This window comes from Symsagittifera roscoffensis, chromosome 8 (assembly GCF_963678635.1).
Source record: "Symsagittifera roscoffensis chromosome 8, txSymRosc1.1, whole genome shotgun sequence".
NCBI lineage: Eukaryota > Metazoa > Xenacoelomorpha > Acoela > Convolutidae > Symsagittifera > Symsagittifera roscoffensis.
In genome coordinates, this window is record NC_087069.1 from 32,009,166 (window position 1) to 32,034,195 (window position 25,030).

The 25,030-nt window shown below is 36.6% G+C and overlaps 1 protein-coding gene across 2 annotated transcripts; it reads left to right on the forward strand.

The window, feature by feature from the left end:
- The first annotated feature begins 470 nt into the window (after positions 1-470).
- LOC134853351 (mitochondrial Rho GTPase 2-like) lies at positions 471-24,859 on the forward strand. 2 transcript variants are annotated; one of them, XM_063869326.1, is made up of 9 exons: positions 471-568; positions 2,089-2,296; positions 13,011-13,131; positions 16,757-16,990; positions 18,212-18,309; positions 18,490-18,707; positions 19,296-19,547; positions 19,837-19,970; positions 24,603-24,859. In XM_063869326.1, the coding sequence occupies exons 1-9, from the start codon at positions 488-490 to the stop codon at positions 24,739-24,741; spliced, it is 1,485 nt and encodes a 494-aa protein (XP_063725396.1). In that variant the 5' UTR covers positions 471-487; the 3' UTR covers positions 24,742-24,859. The 2 variants fall into 2 exon arrangements, with proteins under 2 accessions (XP_063725396.1, XP_063725397.1); XM_063869327.1 differs by having other exon boundaries at positions 19,837-20,008; positions 24,603-24,708.
- The last annotated feature ends 171 nt before the right edge of the window (positions 24,860-25,030 follow it).

Here is a 25,030-nt window from a genome sequence, read left to right on the forward strand (position 1 = left end):
AAATTTTCTGAAATAATTCTGACCTTGAGACAGTGAAATGGCGGTAAAAGTGCAATCAAATTTTTAAAACTGAATTTGAACTGGCAAAAAGAGCAATGCAATTTGATTGCGCTTTTAAGGAGAATTTTATTTTTTGTCTTATTGTTTCAGTATTGGGATCAAGTTATTATCCTCCCCCCCCCCCCCACAAATAGACCAAGTTAAGAAGTTAAGATATTCACCCCAGCGCTTAAATTAAATTAAGTTTGCTAAGCGCTGCATGTAAAATGCTCGGTTCTGATTGGCTGAAAATTCCCAACTTAGAACCAAGTTAACATCCTCCCCCCTAAACGTGTTTAGGGTGGAGTATGTTAACTTGGTCCCAGTATTTCCAGAAATTTTATACGTTGTCCGATAAATTTGTTAAAAGCTATATAGATTCAAAAATGTTTAAAAAATGTGATTGCTCAGTGTATTTGGTTTTAGTGTTCGGCCAAGGACTTGTCGAATGTCTCTGAAGTGGTTCCACTACGCACAGAAGGCAGTGTTGCATCCTAGCAGTCCCCTATACAATTACGAGATCAGTGAGGTGAGGGGAGGGGGCCGGGGGGCTAGCTTAGGAATACAGAAGTGTTTTTTAGATACCAGTTGGTCACTATCATGATACTGATATATTGTCCATGCAAAAATTGGCAATATCCTTTTCTGTCATCAAATCTGAACGGAAGCTAATTAACCTATAATAGCTCATTTAAAAGATGGAAATCACTTTTTCAGTCATCGGAGCAAGCAAAAACCATGTCAAGAAATCCAATTACATCGAAAGTTTGTTGTTAATCGATTAAGTTAATCAAGGTCAGCGATATCGCTAACAATTTAATTGGTGAAACATTACAGCATTTTAGATTACTTAGTTTTTTTGGACACAGTGTGAAAATCAATACTTGAAATCCGTCGTCAAAATGAGCAGTTTAAGTTTAATTAACTTCGTTCTGACCCGTTGACTAAAAAGTATGTTGCCATTAATTCGGCTTTAACTATATAATACGCATGTGCAATCAGATCAAGGTCACACGTTTTCGGTCTCTGTGCTGCAATGCTAATTTGAATTAAACAGGACTTATTGAACAAGATTTGAAACCTCTTTAAGTAATGAAAAGTAATGAAGCATTAAGTTATAAAACTTCTAAGTAATGAAGCATTTTTAAGAGTAATGAACGTAGTGAAGACTCTTATAAAGGTCTGGCTGATTTTTTTTGCAGGAAAAAGTCTTAAAATATTGATGCACTTAGGTAAAATGTATTTTTTGAGTTCAATTGAAAGACGTAAATAGCATTCTCCAAATACGAAGATTCGAAAATTTCATTTTTTTGAAAAGTCAGTTTTTTACTGTTTACTTGAGTTCATCACTCTTTTCCAATCTTCGATAGGCTATGTTTCACAAACTAGGTTGTAGTTAGACAAAAAGAGAAGAGAACAAAAGTCAGAATCGTACCAAAATTATCATGATTTCCAAAATTTCGGTAAAATTTAGGTTCCGAAAATCGCGCAGAATAAATTGCATTATGATAATTCCGGTGAAATTCTAAGCAACTCTTGTTTTCTTCATTTTTTGCTCTCTTCGCAAATACTGTGATGCTGGCCTTGACACTTTCTGACCCGAGCCAACTGAATTTTCTCAGATCTCTAAAAACAGAACTTGAAAGTATATCTGCAATTCTTAAGTAGATTATTAATGTGGTAAACTTTTTTTAAACGTGTTGTTTTATACATGCGTTAACCTATGAGAACTGAATATTGAAAACATTATAACACTAAGTTGATGACAGCATAGACAACTTGCGAGAAATCATCGGATCCTCCGCACAAAAGCATCGTTCTCATGGTGTAAGCAGTGGTTTTACAAGCTTAGATACGAAGGCCAAGTTTGCTTGGAGTAGCCTAATTAGTCGTCATTTTATATCTAATCGGATAGTGTGAGCCAAAGTTTTACGAGTAAAAAATTACAAGTGAGGGAATGACAGAGCTTTTTATCTTAGACTTAGACATGTGTGTTGTTCGGCATAATACAAGATTTAGGTACGGATTGAGTGAGTGTGTTTGTTGTAGCTGACAATAGCAGCCACGCGAGCTTTGCACAGAATCTTCCGTCTATGTGACCTAGACAATGACGGACTGTTGAATGACAACGAGATCAACTTCCTCCAGATCCGTGCCTTTGGAGCGCCCCTGGACAAGATCAACCTGGCAGAGATCAAGGGACTCATCCAGTCCAACACAATTGCTGGGATATCACACGACGCCATCACCGAAGAGGGTAAAGTCCAGTCGATATAAAATGAGATGAGCTACATTTCGAAATCATGCTAAATTGCCCTAATGCTAAATCGGCATAACGCTAAATCGTCTATGCAACGTTATTAATCGTCGAGGTTCAAATAGTAGTCAAGCGTTGTACACAAGCAAATCTTTTCACGAGCCAACGTAGTTATAATATAGTTTGAACAATCCATTGCGCAGTGTAAGTAACTGTTCTGATAGTCATTTCGAACAAGGTAAGTAACTGGAAATCAGGAGATCGGAGTGTCAATACTGCATTGTAACCCTTGCGATAACCAAGGGTGTTGCAATCGGGTACTTTTTCCCCGTAAATAAGTTTGTACACCAGAATGGTCAATTTTCTAGGAATATTTAGTTTCAAGGCATGCTCAATTTCTTGAAAATTCAAAAAATTACCATTGTTTTGGTTCTAAATGGCTTAATTCTATTTCTGATGTTATTTTTTTCCAATAATTTTCTCGAAAAATTTTGATTTTTAATGTTTTTTTCGGGTTCGTAGTTTTCCTCTTTTTCAAAATTGAATATATATTATCTGGTACTGTTTTTTATCGGCTTATTTTGGAAAGCGTGGATTTTATTTTGATTTAAGAGATTATCTTAAGTAAAATTGAAATTTCTGTAATTTGTGTTTTCCAAGTCTGGTTTTAAAATTTTTTTTTTTGAAAAAAAAACTAGAATAAACGGTTTCGGCTTTATGAAATTGTAATTTTTTTTGAGACGGTTGGGCAAATTTTTTTAATTTTTCGCAATTTCTGATTTTCATTCTCGCCAACTTATCTTATTTTTTTTTCAAAACATGGCACAAATGAAAGACTCGCTATTACATTGTATGTCTGCATACTTCCATAGTCTCTTCTAACCTCAGATATTGATTTTTTTCTCTGTGACTACCGTGCCAGTTTTGTTTCTCATAGACTACCGTGCCAAATCTGAGATTAAGGTTTCAGCGGCAAGAACAGGTAGTGGAGATTTCATCTACATAAGTCGCTAAGTCATTATGTTATGACCTCAAAAAAGGCTATTTTTTGACAGTTTGGTCATTTTGTTTTGAAAATTCTCTCAAAAACTACCCCTCAGATATTGAATTGAGGGTTCACTCGAAAAATCAGGTTGTTGAAATCCTTCGGGCTCAAGCGGCTACGCTCCAATTTATTTAGAAAATTTAATTGAGTTTTTGAGCGTTATCTTTATTGCTTACTACTCTGCCAAGTTTGATATTAAAAGGTTAATCAAATTAAATGGCTTTGGCAATCCTCCCTGCATAACCGAAGATGACATATTTTTGTAGGAAAACAATTAATTGCTTAGGGAAAAGTCAAATTTTGAAACTTGACTGGTTTTCGGAAATTTATGACTGTTCTCAAAAAATTATGCTTCCAGTTTCAATATTAATTGTTCAATTGTAATAACAGATTTCGGAAGTCTTAGCTGGATAAGCTAGTACGCCTTTATCTAGGTAAAAAAAGCTATAACCTTCGGGAAAGTCAAATTTGTTTATTTTTGGGTCTTGAGTTTTTAGTTTTTTGGGACGTTAATTTTTGATTTTTTTTCGACTAAGCTGCCTCTGTTTTGGTATCGCAAATGGTGCGAAGCCCAGTTTTGCCTCCGTGGTAGAAATTTGAATTAATAATTCCAACAGAAATAAGCACTCCGTAAAAAGTTGAAGTAAGTAAGCAATCCAACAATTGAAAACAAGGAAAATTTCTGGAAAAGTTTTGGCTGTAGACTTGAGTATGCTTTTAAACATCTCAAGCTGTTGTTCTTGTCACCAATCAGCTTGACCCTCCGACCACCTAATTGCAGTTACAGTTTTTAGAGTTTAATTAATGTTTGCTCGGAAAATTCCAGCTCGAAAACTAATTACACGATCGTTGCATATTCTGATAGCACGATGCAATTTTTTTCCACGTAAACCGCAAATAAAAATGCTAATTTTGCTGGAACTTTTGAATCTGTAGGTTGCATTACTAGAAGGATGCCATGTGCTTTGACGTTTGATAAGTACAATTTTAACCCATTTGATGCATTTTTAGTTCTTCTATTGAACCGAGAAAGCTTTGGTTTCATACAACAGTAAACTTTGTAAATCCCCCTTCAGAAGTTTTTCAAGTCGATATAAATCTTGAGATTTTTGAAATGGATTATTCGTATGCAATTTGTTTAATTGCGTTCTAATTTAAGTTAGTGTGGTTGGCTTTAGTCTCTTTCATGTAAAGTTTGAGTTGCATTTTAAAGCCCCCAATTCTTTGCCGCTTTCTCGCTGGTATTTGCGAAGCTGTAACTTCGCCTCTGTGCAACAATTATTTCAAATCTAATCTAGTGGGAGCTTTAACGAAACAAAAAGGCGCAAAGTTATCGACTGACAACAGACAAGGAGAACGTTATTAGATACGAAGGTTTGTTTTGAAGCGCCTGAAAATTATTGCGATTTGATTCAAGCTATTGAAAAGCAGTTTGCGTTAATATTATCAAGTGTATTGCAAAATTGTCAGTCTTGAAATAGTTTTAAGATTCGATGAATGAGTTCATACTCTTATGTAGGTGCTGGTTTTTTTGCTCGTTTTTTTGTTCAGGAGAAATCATTAAATGTGTTCAATTTCATTTTTTCGCGGTTTGACTTAAGACTTTTCAAATAAATTCAATTCATCTCCTTTGTTGAAATGAAAGCCAACTGTACTATCGAACAGCAAAAGCTTAAAGATTTGATCGATTTCAAGTTGCGAAAGTGGAATTTATTTAAGATAAATAAAAGTATTACGTAGTGATCCACTTCTCTCAAAATGGGTTTATTTTAAGTCACCAAAAATGTCACTCGTAAGTGCTCTAGAAATTCAAAGAGCTTTAAAGGTATCATTTTTTTGTTTGAAATTCGAAAATGAGATTTTTCTTACAAAAAACAATTCAGTGTTTTTTCTGTTTACTTGCGTTTATTGACTATTGGCTATGTTATAGCCCTTGCGATAAGCAAGGGTATTGCATTCGGGTACTAGGCTTTTTTTCCCGTAAACAACTTTGTTCATAAGACTCGTCTCAAGTTTTACCTAGTTTCATAATGTATTCACATTTTTTTTTGCCAACTCAGCCTGGAGGTAACGAATATGCCTGGGACGGCGAAGGTCGAGTTCGAATCTGACAAGGATTTGATTTTTTTATTCCAAACGGGAAATATTCTGTTTCAAATATAAATGTCGGCTGAATATTTGTCTGCTTAACTATTGTCGGCTTAGTTGTCACATATTGGAATCGTTTTTTTTTGCCGTTTACGGTGTTTGATTTTCTCCTACAATTTATTATTTACTTATCTTGACTTCGTATTTCTTTTTTTTTGTTTTTCTAAAAAAGATCTTTAGCCTAAATTATTTCGGCCTATTTTTTAATCAGCTTATTGACCTTACTTTAGGTAGTTTCACGGGAAACACAATTGTAACATTCCACTCCGAACTTTTCAAGTTGGTTCTATGTTTACCAATCGGTTTGTTGAATTTAATTTTTTTGCAAAAGATATAATTTTCCTCAGAAAGTTCTAATGATTTTCAAAAAAGGTATCAGTTTAAATACCACCTACTCCCCTGTATGCCTTCATACTCCTCTAGAGTCTCTTTTTACTTGAAATCTCTGTCTACAGCCTTCGGAAACGTCTGTGAGGAATATTTGATCCATATTTTTGATTTTTTCGTTTTCTCGAAAACTACTCTTCTTAAACCTGATTTTTTGGTTTCAATGAATATAACGGTTTTGAAAATCTATCATGCTGAAGTGGCTGAGCTCATTTTTTGCGCATAAAGTTATGGCCCTCGGATTGGCCAAAATTCTGACAGTTTTGTGATTCTTTTTGACTTTTCTCGATAACTAGTTTGGAAAATTGTTCCTGCTTCGCGTCTGTGTGGTAAACTTCCTACCGATGCTATATTCACTTTCTTTTGTCAAAGGATATTTTTGTTCCAAAATTAGTCGTATTAATTTTGAGATCTGTTTTTCGAGATTTTCATTTTTTGTTTCAATTTAGTGGCTTGTGTTTGTTTTGTATCGCAAGTGGTGCTAAGCTCAGCTTCGTCTCTGCGTTGATTTTTTGAACCTTTTTTTTCTATCAAGTGTTCAGCTGCTACTTTTTCAGCGAATTTATCTTCAGTAATTTTTATTGGTAAAAAAGCAATGAATGGCGACTTCTGTTATGAATGAATCAAAAATTATACATTTATCTGATTTGAAACGAAAGCAATCCATTAAGCACGCTAGCTTTTAGGTGTTCGCCGTTTAATTTTTGTTTATTTGAAGGTATTTTTAAAAAAAGTTTACGCATTATTGTTTGTTTCGGAAGTAGTGCGAAGGACAGCGTCGTCGCTGTGTTAAAAATTTTATTAATCATAAGATAATAATAATAATAGTTATCATAAAAGGTATTTTCCGTTCAATGTCTCTTATTTTTTTTGTAGATTTGTCGTTTCGTCAGTAGTTTCGTCAATCACTCATGTACCATATGTTAAATTGGCAGGTCCAGCGTTTCTTAGTGTTTCTACAAATAATTTGGGTCGAAACCTATATAATGTTTTTGCCCAATCACATAAAGCTGCTATGATATCACTTTACAGATTTAGAGAGTGAGAGAAAAAAACAGAAGTTTCATCTCTGTTTTCTGATTGTTTCTTCTTTTTTGTTAGTTTTGATTCAAAATGACCGAAAATGACAAATTGATAGCTATTTTTTTAAAATGACGACAAAATATAGCCGTTTTTTCTTGAAATGTCGAGTAAAAGTTACAATAGTACGAAATGGTTGCTTTTATCTGTTTTAACTCTTCGTTCATTGGTCGAATATTGAACCAATTGACCTATCTATTGTTATTTGCTTTTTGACATTATTGATGCGGAGCTTCTTCTATGGCGGAAAAAATTGTAATCAGTAAATTTAAACATTAAAAGTTAATCACTGAAAAACGAAAATTGTTTTTGTTTTTGAGCGGCTATATTTCTATGTGGGGGTTCAGCTTTCTAGGTTGTCGTTTATATAAAATTCCTTATGATATAAAATTCCTTATGCAGGGTATTGATTTTTTGAAAATTTCTGCAAACTATAGATGTGAACAATACGTTTTTAAATTTTTTCAGCGGTGAAATAAAAAATCAAAAATAATGTTATTTTGATTCAACTATTTAGGAGCTAATTAAATGTTCACGTAAATAAGTCTTGGTTGGTTTCATTGAATTACACTAACCAGCAACATAGTGTAATAGTACGATTCTTTTTTTACTGGCAAATAAAAGTGTTCATTAAAAGTGTTCACTAATTTGGGGGCACTTTTGCTATAATCACCATCTGTAGCATTGCAAATTGCACAACACCTGTCTCTGCTCTGTTTTGGCTAGTTCTGGCGATTCATTGAGCGTCCGTGGCTGAGAGGTTAGTGCATGAGACTCATAATCTCAATCTGATTATTGCTTTATTAAGTAGAAAAATATATGTCAAAAATTCTCCATGTCGTGGAAACATTCTAGAAAGCTTTTCTTTGCAATTCATTATTAAAGCATAATTATAGGTGTTATAAAAAGGATTTCAATAATTTTGATTTGCAGATAGCAAAGAAAGTTCACACCAAGCGTTTTGCATTTGTGAGTTTTTTCTTATTTATTTTAGGGCGAAGGGAATGAAATTCATTTTTCCGAGTCATTCCTTAAAGCTAAGATACAAAAATATTTATAATTTAATCAATGAACATTGTGAAAACTCTAATATAGGTCGCGACGATTTTTCAGTTTTTTTTAGGAAAAGTCACACAGTTTTTTTAGGCTCAAGTTTCCCTTTTGTACAGTTTGACGTATGATTTCTTTATAAGTTCAGTTCATTTCTTTTGTTAATAGGAACCGAACTTCACTATCGAACCGCAAAAGTTTCGAAATTTGTTTTTCAGTTTTTCCAGTGAAACAAACATATTACGTAGTGATCTAGTGATCCAGTTTTCTCAAATTTTTTTTATCAAAAGAAGTGTCAATCATAAATCGTTCTAGAAATTCAGAGAGCTTTCAGGGCATCTACTTAATCTTCGAAATTCGAAAGTTGAGATGTTTTTTCTTACAAAAAATAAGTCAGTATTTTTTTGTTTACTTGCGTTCATTGACGATTGGCTATATTATTGAGTTTGCGAACTTTCTTTTTATTATGAAGTGTTCAGCTGCTGATTTTTTAGCGAAACTGTCTTAAGACATTTTTCTTTTGTAGATAAAAAAGCATGAATTGTGACTTCTCTTAAAAATAAATAAAAATTATACGTTTATCTGATTTGAAACGTTTAAAAAGAAAGCAATCCAGTAAGCAAACTAGGTTTTAATTGTTAGCCTTTTAGCATGTTCATTTTGAAGGTTTTTAAAAAAGATTTTTGCATATATTTTTGTTTCGGAAGTGTTGCGAAGGCCAGCGTCGTCGCTGGGTTAAAAATTTCAATCCTAATGAAAATAATAGTAATAATTATCATCAAGACTATTTTTAGTTCAATGTTTTTAAATACATGAGAAATTAGTTAGTTACAAATTTTTGTAGTAATTAATTTGGAAGATTTTAGAAAGAACAGTTTTAGTTTCGTAGTTTCTAAGTCCTGGCAACTTTTTTTGAGTTTTCTTTGTATTGTATTCACTTCTTGTTGGTGGCGCGTTTTCCCTTAATTGTTTTTATCATAACTAGGACAAACTGTCCGGTTTGTGATTTTTAAACGGATTCCGCAGCAAGGACGCTACCTTCGTTCTTTTTTTTGTTCTTTCATTTTCTTTGATAGTTCCGATAAATTTTAACATATCTAAAGATCTGTATCTGGAATCCACGAACATTCACTCACAAAATTGTGCGCCTACCCAGTGCACAGTTTGGCGTGGTAATGATATTTTTTGCCGCTACTTTTGATCATTTTCTGCACTGGTGCAAATTAATTGATGAATAAAAATTAATTCACGATAATTTTTTTGTAGGTTTGTAATTTTGTCATTAGACCACACTCGTTACCATATTACTTCACGATAATTTTTTTTGTAGGTTCGTAATTTTGTCATTAGACCACACTCGTTACCATATGTTAATATAGGCATCACCGGCGTTTTTTTAGTAAGTCTACTGTTCATTTGGGTCAAATGCCAAAATCCCATTTACTGTTTTCGCCTAATCAAATAAAGTTGTCATGATATCCGTTTGCAGATTGAGAGAGGAAAAAAAACAAGAAGTATTGTTCTGCTTGTTTTTTTTTTCAATTACATTTGGCTCAAAACGACTGTAAATGTCAAAGCTATTTTTTGAAGTAGTTGTGAATTCGACATCAAAAAGTTTTTATTTGTTGAAATGCAAATCGGCATGTCAGAGGTAAAAGTTAAAATAGTATAAAATGGTTGCTTTGTCTGTTGTGACGTCTTAGTTGGTTAATTGGCGAGTAATGAGCCGACCTGTCTATTGATATTTGCTTTTTGACGTCATTGATTCCAACGGAGTTTCATCTGTGGCGAAAAATATAAATCTGAAAAGCATCAAATATTAGTATTAAAAGTTAATCACTGAAAAATAGACTTGAAACCTTCAAGTTTAGTTTTTGTTTTTGACCGGCTAGAAAATTCTGTGTGGGAATTTAGATGTCTCGATTGTCTTTTATTTTATGCGCGCCAAGATACAAAAGGCTTTAGGCAGGTTGTTGAAAATTTGAAATCTTCTGCCAATTATAGTTCAGCATATAATAGACAACAAAACAATTTTTCATTTTTTTCAGCGGTGAAAAAAATCTAAATTAATCAGTAGATAATTTTTTAATTTTTGAGCGAAGTAAATGTTCTCTTAAATAGACGATATGTCCATACGGGAAAGGACCAACACACGAGCAGTTCAGCTCTTCACGGAGAACCGCTGTTGTGCCCCTGGTTAAGATTTACATGCAATTTTTTTGGCTATTTTTCTGGGCTGGGTAATGTTGTCTTACCCTCAAGCAACGAGCACGGATCATGGTGGGCCTCGAACATCCGACCTTTCGATTGAGAGGCGGAGACCTAACCACTGTATTAAATAGGTTCGTGTAAATATGTCTTAGTTGGTCTCATTTAATACGTTCTGTTTTGACTTGACACGATATTTTTGGGCGGATAGGTTCGTGCAACTTATTAGTCCAATATAAAACGCATCGTGTCAGCATTGCTTATTGTAAAAAAACAGATCGAGGAAATCTTGCATTGCAAGAATTTGATGTGGGAGCTGTGTATTCTCTAATTTCTCTGTGAAGCTTTTAAAGCTTCACAGAAAAATTAGAGAGTACACTGCTCCCGCATCAAATTCTTGCAATGCAAGATTTCCTCGATCTGTTTTTTTAAAGGTTACTGAAAATATGATAGGTTTGTAGGCAATTTAGGTTTTCAGTTCTCTTTATTTTGTTTGTTAAAACAGCAAAAGTGAACATTAAAAGTGTAAAGGTTACGAAAACGGTCATTAGTTCTGAAATTGTTTTCAGCAATTTTTTTGGCTATTTTTCTGGGCTGGGTAATGTTGTCTTACCCTCAAGCAACGAGCACGGATCATGGTGGGCCTCGAACATCCGACCTTTCGATTGAGAGGCGGAGACCTAACCACTGTATTAAATAGGTTCGTGTAAATATGTCTTAGTTGGTCTCATTTAATACGTTCTGTTTTGACTTGACACGATATTTTTGGGCGGATAGGTTCGTGCAACTTATTAGTCCAATATAAAACGCATCGTGTCAGCATTGCTTATTGTAAAAAAACAGATCGAGGAAATCTTGCATTGCAAGAATTTGATGCGGGAGCTGTGTATTCTCTAATTTCTCTGTGAAGCTTTTAAAGCTTCACAGAAAAATTAGAGAGTACACTGCTCCCGCATCAAATTCTTGCAATGCAAGATTTCCTCGATCTGTTTTTTTAAAGGTTACTGAAAATATGATAGGTTTGTAGGCAATTTACGTTTTCAGTTCTCTTTATTTTGTTTGTTAAAACAGCAAAAGTGAACATTAAAAGTGTAAAGGTTACGAAAACGGTCATTAGTTCTGAAATTGTTTTCAGATTTTCCAGCGGAATTAAAAATTTACTTATTGATCCAGTTTTTTTTCAAATTGGAATATTTATGATCCAGTTTTTTCAAATTGGAATAATGTATCGCATAAATGCAAATCATTCATTGTTCTTGAAATTCAAAGAAGTTTGTTGAGGCCACAGAATTTTTGAAATTTCGAAAAAGCATGTCTGTATTCATTGAATTTCCTTGCGTCCGTTGGCTTTTTTAAACTTGCAATCGGAGAATGGCTGCTTACGAGTAATGAACGTAGTGAAGACTCACTATATGTAGGTCTTGGTGATTCCTGGTTTGAGGCTACATACTTTTTTCTTAAAAGTTCGAAAAAAAGTCTGCTCTCATTGAATTTCTTTGCGTTCTTTGTCTCGTTTTAAACTTGCAATCGTGACAATCGGAGAATGGCTGTTTAAGAGTAATGAACGTAGTGAAAACTCTTATATAGTTCTTGCTGATTTTTTTAAAAGTTTTTTTCAGGCAAATCTTAATGCTCTAATAACTACAGATATGCATTCATATTTATTAATCCATTTAGAAATGTTTTTAGGTATATATGCATTTTTGGAGTTCAATTGAAATTCATCTGTTGAAAGTGAAGTAAATAGCACCCTCCAAATACGAACGTAAAAATGGCGCGAAAAAACGTGAACGATTTCTAGTTTCGAAAGTGGAATTTAATTTTAAGATTTCCAGCGGAATAAAAACTTTACCTGTTGATCCAGTTTTCTTAAGTTGGGTTGATGCTCTCAAAAAACACGCTCTTCATAAAAAGTTTTAGAAAATCAATGAGCGTAAAGGGTATCTATTTTTTTCTTCGAAATTTGAGATTTTTTTCTATAAAGTCAGTGTTTTTTTTCCATTTACTTGCGTTCATTACTCTTTATCAACTGTCAGTTAGCTTTGTTTTCGATATTTTTAACTGGAGGCGCAGATTGTTTGACTGAAGTTCAAGTTGTTAAAGATTATTACGATATCAAAGACAGTTTTATAAACTACAGCGAAATGACGAAAAAAGAATACTAATTGAAAATGATTTTTAATTAACAAAGAGCTTGCAAGAAAAGCGTACAATTGCGTTCATTGAAAGCACCAAGGGCTTTAAAACGCTGTCAGTGCAGCGAAGTTTTGAGTTTCAAATCAATCAATAGAACTTTGTGCGTAGAAATATATTGGCCCTTATCTTTTTTGTCTTACCTGAATGTGGACGCCTATTTACATCATCCATCCAACAGCTATCAAAAATGATTGCGCATAAAGGTTTTCTTCATTCAAATATCGAAAATACTCTGAAAAAGAAAAGAGTAAATTGGAATACCAGATAAAAGGAATGTTCAAAATTCTGAGGTTGCGTTGAGGCATTTTCTACAATTTGTTTTCCGGATTATTTAACCTTCTGTTGCATTTCTTTTAATTTTCATTTACAAAAAGATTTGAAGGTTTTTCTTCAATTTTTGAATGTTTCTTTTTATTAAAAATCAAAATTTTTTCTTTTAATCGAGGGGCTCCAATTGAGTTTTTGAGTCAATCATAAAATATTTTTGGAATTCAAGTGGTCTTATGGGCAAATATTTTTAAGTTTTTTTCTGTTTTCTTGCGCCATGAATTTTTTCGATCTGTCTGTCGGCTATTTTAACTTGACTATTGTGTTGTTTAGGCTTTCTATTTCTGAACAATCTGTTCATCCAGCGTGGCAGAATAGAGACAACGTGGGCTATCTTGAGGAGCTTCGGCTACTCGGATGTGCTGGAAATAAGAGAAGACCTCATCCAGCCCAAGTGAGTTGTCAAGATTATTTGAAGATTCGCTGTACATAAGTAGCTGTCTGAGCCGACAGTTTCTGCCGATAGAATAAAACAACATTCTTTGAAAGATTTTTTCGATTTCATTTTATTGGCCGAAGCTGTCGGCTCAAATTACATACTCAATTAAATTATTTCCATTTTTTCATTGATTTTCTAATGAACCAGGTCTGAAAAAACTTTGAGTATTATTATTATTATTTTTTTTTAAAAGGGGAAAAGAATGTGAATTCAGACACATATAAAAAAAGTTTGAAATGGTAAAAATAAGCACCAGAGTCATATGAAAAGCAACATTTTAAATGGAGATTAAAACAGTTTGAACTTGTTTATCGCCGGAAGTCGGCGCCAATCGGGTCATCGACTTCCACCACCAGAGTCTCGCGGACACAAGCTGCAGTGCCCCGCTGAACAGCAATCCCAAGTCTCTGCCGCAGAAAAAGAGTCGCTCTGTCGTCCCCGGTAGCCTGTGTTATTCTCTTGCCCAGGCTAGTGACGAAACGCAGCGTATCGGTTCCCAGTCCTCCAAGGGTTTCAATTGCAACTGGTTGGAAGATGTGAGACTCAGATATTGATTCGTATTTTGACCGTTTACGGGTCTCGGCCGCATCTGCCACAGTTGGTCCCTCTTTACCAGCGAGTTGCGTGTAAGAGGAGGCTAGCCTATGGACACATGTAAAGTCCCATGCCAACGCTCGCCCATGTGACCATGGCACCAGTGTCAGTCCGTCGGGTCTCTCGCGGTCAGACTGGAATAGTCCTTGCGGCTCGAGTGTCGATGGAATATTGGCTTGGATGAACGCTCTATGAATGATGTGATTGCCCATAGAGTGTCTGGCATGAACTGATCTACTCTTCTTGCAAACTAACGCATGTTTGCCGTAGGAATCGACTATATCGCCACAAGAGCACTTGTGTGGTGTACAGACTGGTGCGCCAAGTCGAAATCCAATGGCAATGCGAAATTCATCATCACTAAGTTGGAGTGCGAGTGATCGTGAAGGTAGTGCGTTGAGCCAGTCAGCAGCTCCGGGACACATTAATCCATTCAAGCGGGCACTGTCTCCTGAATCCTTGAGCAGTTCGGCCTGTTGAAGCATCATTGGTAGTGACCACTTTTTTTGCTTATATTTGCGTTCTGGCAAAGGCACGTCGGTGCTCACGTTGTTTCGCCAACATTGGATAGCATCTTGAATTAGTGATTCTGTAGTGGGTTCGCTAGCATATATGGTATTACAAATGTCGAGAGTGCTGAATACAGATGACGCATATGCTGCAATGGCGAGTTTGGGTACCTGCATAATTCCCATTCCGCCCAGCTTGCAAGGCAGTGTCATGAGCTCCCATCGGGGATCGTCAATCATCACATTGAAAATAGCCTGCAATGTATTTCGAATGCACTCGTCAAATCGGTGTAAGGAAGTAGTTTTAAGGAAAAGAGTTGAGGTTCGCAGTATGTACATCAGTTTCGGGATATAAAAGCAGTTTTTTAAAAGAAAGAAAGCAACATGGGAAGGTAGGGATCGCAATCGACTGCACATTCGACTGAGTTCATCAAGTTTCTCATTAACAACGGCTTCTTGTGCGTTTTCGCCGATAGGAGCACCTAAGAGGACTATATCTGTGGGTTCAGTGATGGTAATATGAGGAAAAACCGCCAGGAAAGATTGGATAATCGAATCCCTCTCTCGTGCATCATCACAGAAAACGATGAGTTCGGACTTGTTTTTCAGGTTCAATTCGGAGGCTCATTTAGTATTATTTAGTTTTCAGTGTTTCAAAATTTTAATTATTTTTCAAGAGGTTTTTGTTCCGAAGATTGAAAATGAAAAGGAACTTTGTATTCGGGTGTGTTTTGTTTTTATTGGTTCCCCCACGCAAAATCAAGTACCACAAATAATCATCTGACTGAGTTGAGTGATATTAAGCCCTTTGAGTCGTGATTCGAACCACATTAAAAAATCCCAAGAAAGTTTTCTAGTGTTGTCAAAAACTGGTTTGAAGTTTTGATTTTTCGTTTAATTTCGAGCGACGATGGTCAGCGAATAGACTCATATATGTTTATTTTAAGCCGTTTACAGTAGCTTATTACCTTTGCGAAGCTAGTGTATTAGTACGAACCTTCTTTTTTTTCCAACCTTAGTCGTTAATATTGGTGCCACTTTTGAGGCACCTTTACAGATTTTTGATGGCATGTGCTTTGACGTACGAATAGTATAAAATAAACACAGTTGATGCTTTTTAATTCACCAAATGAACCGAAAAAAGCTATTTGTTTCAAACAACATCACAATAATAAAAACTCATTTTTAGAAATTTTTTAACTCAGTATATCTCGCAATTTTTTGAAATGCATAATTTATACAGAATGTGGTTTCATGCTTTGCGATTTGTTACATGCAAACTTAGTGTGAATCCATTCAGTTTGTTATATTCCAAATTTTTACTTGCAAAATTGAGTCTAATTGTATTTGCGGCCCTATTTTGCTTGGAAATTTATAAGCATATGTTGCTGCTTTTTTCGTGACTAGTGTTTGTTGGTTTTTAAGCCTGTGTGGCTAAGGGGGTATTGCGTGAGGTTCAAAATCTCTTGATTGCAGTAGTTCGCAGATTCTAATCCTACACGTAGACGAGTTTTTGCTAATTCGAGGCTTATTTCGTCTTTTTATTTCACTTGATAGAGCTGCTTTTTGGCCGTGTTCTCGCAAGTGTTTGCGAAGCGCAGCTTTGCTTCTGTGTTTTTGCTTAATTTTTGCACTCGTCTAAAATTATTTTTGAAGGAATTTTAATGCCATTTTGGGAATCAAAAACTTCAAAAAAATCAAAAAATTTCTACAAAAAAAAATGATTTTTTTTTGATTTTCTAGTCATTTTTTACACAAGCATAGCAAGAGAGAGTTTACACATTAGATATAGTATGAACTCTTTTTTTTTCAACATAAGATCACTCGCTAGCTATTAAGTACAGCCAATGCTCAGGATATTAACACAGACTATTATTTTACAAATAGCACTTTAGCTTAGAGGTAGCATGGATATGTAGCGTAGAGGTAGGGAAGGAGACCCGCAATAAATAAAGGGTTCGAACATTGGCAGGATCGAATGTTTTTATTGAATTTTTTCATATACTTGTTGAAATGAATCCGCTCTATAAATTGAGGCATGTTAGTTGGTAATTTTTTTTTTTTTCATATTGACTGACACTGCTAAGGCGTCATAATTGGCTTGCGTCATTTAGCAATAATGTAGACTCATAATTGGCGTGCGTCACTTAAGAAGGTTTGTAGACTCAAAGTTTTGCTCTTTCAGTTTTCCCAGTAGCGTTATCGGTCATTTTTTTGCTCGAGTATCCGAAGTGCAACTTCGCCTCTGTTTCAAATTTTTGTCTTGTAGTTTTTTAAAGGCTATGGTCATGAGCTACTTGCACAGCAACCGGCTATCCTTGTTTTTTCTGCAATTGTCTGTTGAAAACAATTTTTAGTAGTAGATTAATGTACTTAGCAGAAAAAGTTTTTACTGGATTTGGGAAAATATTTCTTTTTCATTTCTTAGAGTTTATCTCCGAAGTTTTACGTTGTTTTAATTATGTTGCTGTGTTTAGCTTCGACTTGAAGCTGGGATGTTCAGTGGAGCTGACTGGACTGGGGAGTGAGTTCATGGCTTCTCTGTTCCACAAACACGACCGAGACAGAGACGGGGCCCTGTCTCCCCACGAACTCATGGACCTGTTCGATGTATGTCCCCGCAACAACCCCTGGGGCATGGATGTGTTCCACAGTGTGACCACTAATAACAAGGGATGGATCGACCTCAACGGATTCCTCTGTCAGTGGAGGTCAGCTGCCATTCTATACCATACTATGCCCATCTGTCAAGTAGTTTATGGTCCATCCACCATCAATTATATATGAGAATTTGATCCGATTGAATACGATTCCATTCAGCCCCATGATTTTTCTCCGTCTTGCACCGATGCATGTACTGTATAATTTCCCATTACGCTTGTATGTTTTCAGTTTCAATTTGAGTATTGGAAACATGATAAGAAGGAAGAATCCGTAGCTCTTTGTTATACATGCTATTCAATCAAATGAATGATTTATAAATACATTAGTAACAATAAGGGGACGGATGAAGAATGTTATTATAATATTATTATGAATTCAGTTAATAGACGAATTCAGTTAATAGTTTGTTAGAAATCAAAAATGAATGAACAATTAGGAAAAATAATTGACTAATAGCATAGAATCAAATTCATCTTCACACGGATTTATAATAGAAGCATATAAAACACCTAAAAGCGCAGTAAAAATTACTGCAAATAAAAAGCGTAGTATGCAAATGTTAAGATTTTGAAATTCTTATGGAACAGCAACATTTCAAACCCCATAGGCCCGTAATACTGGGATCTGCAAAAAAATTTTTCTGAAAAATGTCCTATCGACTGTCTCATTACATTTAAGTTAATGTCTGAAAGTGTATTGAAATGTTTACCAATGTTTTTTGGCTGAAAAACAAATTTTCATTGTAAGATTTTTTTGTAGAGATTCTTTGGGAAGCTCCGAGTGAAATTGATTTTGTACAATACTGGAATTTAATGCAAATTTTCTTCTGCCAAGTGTCGATATAAATAAAAGATAGTCATGTGCTCTACTAATCGGTTTCAATCCAAAATTTAAAATTGTCAAGTCAACAGTTACTGCCCTTACTAGTAATAAGCCATATTAAAGTAGTAGAAAATCAAAAATACAAATTTGATACGTTCTTCCCTAAATGATATAGAAAAATCGCGAATTTTGTAAGCGACAAATATATACGCATTTCAGCAAACTAGTGAGTTCGAATGACTCTTTCAGTTAGTCATTTGTTTAAGTCCTCTGCTGCGGAGCCAAATATATCATTTTTATGTGGTAAATGTTAAATTACGAGTATCATTCCCTCACTTCTCGAATTTTCTCAGCTGCTGAATTAGAGAATTGATTTGTTGTTTGAGCCAATTGATTATTTCAAGTGATGAAATGAAGTAGTTTGTTTGTTTCATGGGATGTTGCAGCATGACAGCCTACCTGGACACCCCTAGATTTATAGAGTACCTGGCCTACTTCGGATACATGGAGTGCGACCACAACAACAACTCCACCGCCATCAGGGGTATACGGACACTGAATATATTTTATTCATCCAAACACCAGAACAGTTTGACAAATACGAACTGAATCGTCCAAATATTTTTAAATTGTTTTTTATACGTCCTTGACTTTCTATGATGGATATTATTGCAAAATGTGAAGGGTGCTTATTCATTGCATAATTGGAGCTGTCTTGTTTTAGTGACTCGATCGAAAGCAGAGGATCTGAAGTCTAGAGTGTGCACGCGCAACATGTTCCTCTGTCACGTGATTGGGCCGGAAGGGGCGGGGAAAAGCTCGTTCATGCAGGGTCTGTTGGGGAGGACTGTGAAGGAGTTGAGGAGGATGGACCACGTGAACGAATTGAGCAGATATGCGATCAACTGTCTAAACTACAAGGGACACAACAAGTACCTTCTGGTGAGAACACACACACACACACACACACACACACACACACACACTCCCGCCGAGAGAAACACACAGACCGATAATTGTTTTAAGACCGATCAGTTAATTGAATAATGCTTCATAAAGTTCTGATTAATGCAGTTTGAATTTTTGAACTGAAAAAGATTGGAATTAATGAGGGACTTTTACAATGAACGCGTTCCGGTAGCTTTTTCAAATCTTTCGTTCATTTAAGCAAATAGATATCGGGAGATTTTAAGTGCATCAAAGAACAAAATAGTTTCATCGCAACGCTTCAAATTCCCTGCGCTGTTTAGGAATTTTTTTCAGCACCAAAATTTTTTTAAAATAGTTTCGATTGAATTTAGGGGCACAGAGCATCGGTTCTCCGTTTGCATCTGAGCAGCTTTGATTTTTGTCCTTTTCATTGAGCACAAATGATTTTAAGATTCACTGGATAACTCCTTTCAAACAAGTTTTTCATCTTTTGGTCTGACTAGATTCTTAAGTAAGTTTCTGAAGTATCTTTGTCCTATGGCTAAAAATATGTTTCTATCTTTTTCACGTTCTTGTTTCAGTTGTATCGTTTTTGTGTAGATGCACGACTTTGACGTTGCTGAGAATGACATTTTGACAGACGAGGACTTAGATTGTGATGTGGTGGTGCTCATGTACGATGCAAGTGACTCTTACTCATTCGAAACAGTAGCTATACTGTACAGGAACCACTTCCTAAACCCAACCTGCCCTCCTATTGCCTCAAGTAGCCAACTCACATCCAGTAGACCATCAGTAGTCATGCCACCACCCAGAGTGCTAATATGCGGAGCAAAGTCAGACAGAGCTGAGGTACACTTATGAAATAGTCCCATGGTCTAATCTGCTGTTCAACTATTGCTGGCCGTTGTCAAAATCTCTTAGCATATTTTGCGATTGTTAATCAAGTGTAGCAAGATACTCATCGGTAGATATCGATATCATTGTAAAGTTAAGCAGATAAATGCGTAAAGATAAGGAAAAAAGTACCAAAACTTGCTGAGCAACATTGGTAGTTTTAAGGTTTCAGCAGGGGATGAAATAATCGACCAAGTTGTTCAATTCCCCGTCGTAAAACTCCTGTGTTTGTTTGTGATATCAGGTGAAGCAGCAGTTTGAGATGAGTCCGGCACAGTTCTGCAGAAGACACTTGCTGCCGCCCCCAGTTCTGGTATCCAGCTGGAGTGAGATCAAACCCCACGTATACCACACACTGCTCTCCCTCGCCATAAACCCGTTAGCAGCACAAAATATCACCTGCACCTGCTATTAAGGCAAACAACTCACTAGTACACTGTCACTTGACCTCTAGCTTCAGGTCAATCACAGTCTGACCGAATTAGGCTGCAAAAAAATTCCAGACGGAAAAAAACGGCATTGAGTCGCTCAAATTTTTTCAAGATATTGTTTTGGCTTCCCTGAGAGTTCCTTTTCACTTTCCAACCATCTTTTGGCTATGTTTTTATAAATGCGAACAGGGGCAGATCTAGGATTTTCTCGAGGGGGGCTTTTCAAAAAAAAATTGAAATTAGCTTCCTAAATCCGCCCCAGCTTGCAAAAGCTGGTGTTCGGGAACTAGACTTTTTCCCGTAAACAACTTTTCGTAGACATTGTCATCTTACTTTATTAGTGAATTTTAACATCTTCCAGGTTCCTTCACACTTGGCCTAGAGTTAACTACTGGCCGGGTGAACAACTAGTTTTACAGAATCACTTGAATCATATCAAATCGAAGTCAGACGTTATTTCGCGCCTGCGGCGAAGAGGTAACGCACTTGCCTATAAAGACAAAGGTCGGTTTTTAGAATCCGGCGAGGACATGTTTTTTTGTAAGCGGAAAGTTGTGCTTTTTTGTCGGCTTAATTGCCGCAGCACCAAATCTACCATAAGTTTGGGCATTTTTAATTCATGAGTAAATGATTTTTTCAATAATTATCCTGCCAATTCTGATATCAAGAGTTTAATGGAAACAGCAGGTTGTCGAAAACCTACCTGCATAAACGGTCACTCCTAATTATGTTTAGAATAAATGTGGTCTTCAAAAATCGCAGTTTTGACCGTTTTTTTGGAAATTTTTGACGTTTTTTTTGAAAAATACGCTGCGATTTCTCAGGTTTTTGAGTTTTGGAATGTCATGTTTTTTAACTTAGTCCATTTTATTACAAATGGCGAAATCGAACGGAATGATACGATCGATCCACCGGGTTAATCGACTAAACATTGTTTTATTTTTCTTGTTGTTTCCGTTAAGTAATGTAACAAGCGCTTTATGATCGGTTACTACCGTAAATGTCCTCCCGAATATTTAATTTCTAAAATATTCTGCCCCCATACTTCCGCCAGCATTTCCAATTCGTTCGTTGAGTACTTTTTCTCCGCCGTGTTTAGATATGTTGAGGCAAACGATATCGGCCGCCAGCCCTCGGGGCCTAGTTGCTCAAGAACCGCTCCTAGTCCATTATGGCTAGCATTGCAATACGAATGTCCTTGTGTACGTCGAAATGCTTAGTTCAACTATTTTTGAGGGCTTAGAACGCGAATTGGCACTCTGCCGACCATACGAAATCATTTTTTTTTGCGTAGCAACGGCCGGATAGGCGCTGACGTTTCCGCGAGTTCCGGCAAATATTTGTGGAGCCTGTGAATGGAGCCCATGAAAGATTTCATTTGAGACAGTGTTCGTGGTGGTTGCTAGTTATAAATCGGATCTGTTTTTCGAACTAGCGGAGTAATACCTGAGGAGGTTATTTTATGCCCCAACCACTCGCATTCTAATTTCGCAAAATCGCATTTCGGTAGCTTAAGCGCCATATTTTCTCGATCCATTTTTTTCAAAATTTTCTCGACAAAGCAATATGTTAAATTTCCGTAGCTTTTGAGAGTACCAGAATGTCGTCGATGAACGCATGAGCATTTGGAAATTCATTCAACATGGAGTCGGAGTCCATTACCCGTTAAAATTCCGCAGGCATCCGTTAAGTCCGTAAAACCGTCTTGAATCGATGCGTACCGGTGGATTTTCCAATCGAAAAACTGCAATGCTTGCCTTTTTCATGACTTAAAGGCAGTTCTCATATGCATATGTTAAGTAGTAAAATAGACCGTACCCGATTTTCGTTTGCTAATTGTTTGCCCTGTCGTATTCATTAGTTCCTCTATGGGCGGCATTTGGTACTTGTTTTTATGTACCTGCTTATTTAGCTCCCTTGATTCGAGTGCGAATTTAACCGACCCGTTTTTTTACTGTGATAACGATTATCAATACAAATAATTTATCCGAGCATTTCGATATGCCCTTGGCTCAGTAGTTTTTCATTTTCCTCATCGACTTCATCTTGAAGCGTGATCGGAACGCGTCTACCTTTCTTTTGCACCGGCATTAGTGCTTTGAAGAAATCGGCGTGTACATTATAGTTGCAGATGCGCCCTACCCTATTAAATAAATTCTAGAATTGTTTACTGAAATGCAGTTGCCATTCGACCAACTGCTTGTCCTGTTGTTGCTCCGTGACCTTGGATATTCATGACGTCTCCCGCGGCGGCTTCAACCAGTTGAAGACCCAGCTGTGGCATCAGATCCCGCCTTATAATTGACGATCTGCACCCCCCATCCTCCCGATCACCTTGACGTACGTTTCTGACGACCACCCATTTGATGTCAATGTCGCCTTCATCTTCCCCATGAATTTCAATGGATTGTTTCCGCAAACGCCGAACTTGTCTTCATTCGGCCCCAAAGGTAATACTTTGACACCCGCTTTCCCCAGCGTTTTCCTCAATTCGCCGATGGTGAAGATGGAAATTGGCGACCCACTATCAATCCACGCCGTCGTCATTTTTCCGTTGAGCTTCAATGGCAATTGCACCTCCGCTACTTTAAGTTTATGCTCCTTCTTCCGAATCGTTGTCATGCTCCGCAAATCGGTCATCCATGCCCGTCTCGCCGTGAATAAGTCCTACGCGTCCACGGTTTGCGCCTCTCTTCCAGCGGCATATCCGCTCGTAGTGTCCTGTCTTTTTGCAGTAGTTGCCTGTTTCGTTGCGGGCTGGACATTTTGAAATGTGGACCGTTGTAAATTTCACCTGGTCGTAATTAAAACAACGTCTCTCCGCCCCGCCTCTTGCGTTTCCCCGGAATGATCCCCTGGCACCCTGTTGAAATGGCCTTCAGAATCCCTCTCGGATAGAACTGATTGGTTCGGCCTTTCTTTGTAAGCCACCCCTGGCGCCGTTTTTAGTCCCCCACTGGTAACTTTGTAACTTTTAGCATACTTGTCTCCCCTTTGGTACGATAACGCAATCTTGTACAATTTGTCCGGTGTTTTTGTAGACCTGCGTAATTCCGTTTGTGCCTCCTTGTTAGTCATGTTTACTATAAGAAGTCCCGTAAGTTCCAGCGTGCCTAGATTGCATCTAGCCGCGAATCCACTTAGTGCAGAATGAAATTGTTCAAGGGACTCCCCTTCCCGCTGTTTTCGCGACTATATTTGGTAAGTTTCAAACGTCTCATTTCTCTTTTTCTTAAGGATTGCTTCGAGTTCATCCAGTATCCGAGGGTACCTGGTAGTAGCTAAATCCAAATGCGGTCTCCTGTTCTTTAGGTCGTCCTGACCACGTTCTCCCAGGCATAGATACAAGTTAGAAACTAGCGTTTGTTCCGCTTCCACCCGATTTTTTTTTTCAACACCTCCGATGGTAACCCCGTTATTTGCGCGGTCCTTAACGTTTTTGCAAAGTAGAACGACGTCGGGTTAAACGCGTGCTTATCTATTACGCCCCACGTGAATCGATTAATCCAATGTTCCCACAACATTGGAGGTTCCGCGCATTTGCTCGGGCAGAATGCCGTAATCCCCAACGGATTCTGTCCACCCCACCGTTCGCTGCTGGCTGCGCAATATTGAAAGCGATTCTCCAGTATAGTAAATTCCGTAATGAAATGAAGTTAGAACAGTCGATTTGATATATATGAACTCAGACGGTCAACTGTTCTAGCACCACTTGAGAGTCGCAACGCCGCTGGCAGGTATCAATTACTGACCATCAAGGTCACTGCCACAACGGACTATAAACTGAGTTAAATATGACACGGCCACAAACTACTGTTTGCAGAAAAAGTTTCGGAATGTCATGTTTTTTAACTTAGTCCGTTTTGTTACAAACTTTCTGACTTTTCTTAAAAACTAACCGCATTCAATCTGAGACGAAGGATATAATCAAAAGAATCGTTTGTCTGAATTTTTTAACAAACGCTGTGACTCCCAAGTTTTTTGTAAAAAAAATGTTATCTTGAAAAAATTCCAATATCTCAAAAATTTTCTTTCACTTTTTTTGAGTAGAGAAACAACTAAGGGGTTTTGGGCAAAATCCAAGTTTTGAAATCGCGCATTTCTTTCTGCATCAGTATAACAAATTCAAAAATACGAAACACGTACTTCTAGCATTAGCTGGGTCCCTAGTTATCTTATCGAAAGTTTTGGTTCGCTAAGTTTTTTTTTAACTTTTTTAAGTTTTTGAGCTCCGTTTCGCCTCTGTGTTTCAATTTTTGTTCTAATTTATTTGTTCAGCTTAGTTCCTATTTGAAGATTTCAAATACCCTTAATTATGCGCTTTATTAAAGCGCAATATTTCCGATAAGTTATGAATTATAGAGCGGCATTTTAATCATGAAATTAAATCCCCTAGTCTTCAAATAGTCTGTGTAGCTCTCATATGTGTATACACTCACGCTTTTACAGCGAAAAGGAGGCTTGAAATTTAAGCCTATTCCCTAAGTGCAACGCGGGCTATTGGTTTCAGTTGGGGGGTGGTCTCTTAGTGCAACAGGAGGAGGGGGGAATGATTGCAATTACATGTGTTGCTTTTTAGGCACAAGAGAAGGAAATACCACTACTATTACTACTCTTTCATTGACAGTTTCTGGGCCAAAACTACTGCAGCAATCACAGCGTCCACAGTTGGCGCCCTTGCCGCAGTGCTAATATATAGAAAGTACATCAGAACATAATTTCCCACAAAAATCAAACTTCGTAATATATAAATATATATTAGGCTCTTTTCAAAGTTCAGAGTCTGAACTTTGTTTTGCTGTCACACAATCAATTTTGAGTGGTTGTACGTTTCATGCCGAAATGATTAAAAAGGTGTTTTATTGCAAAAAAAATTGAATTTATCTGAAAATATTAATTTTCTTTATAAAAAAGAGTAACTTCTGAAAAGAGCCTAAGCCTGAAAAGAACAAAACTTTTGATTTGATTAGACTGCAGTGCGTTTTCCTTCCATATGTTGTAATGCAT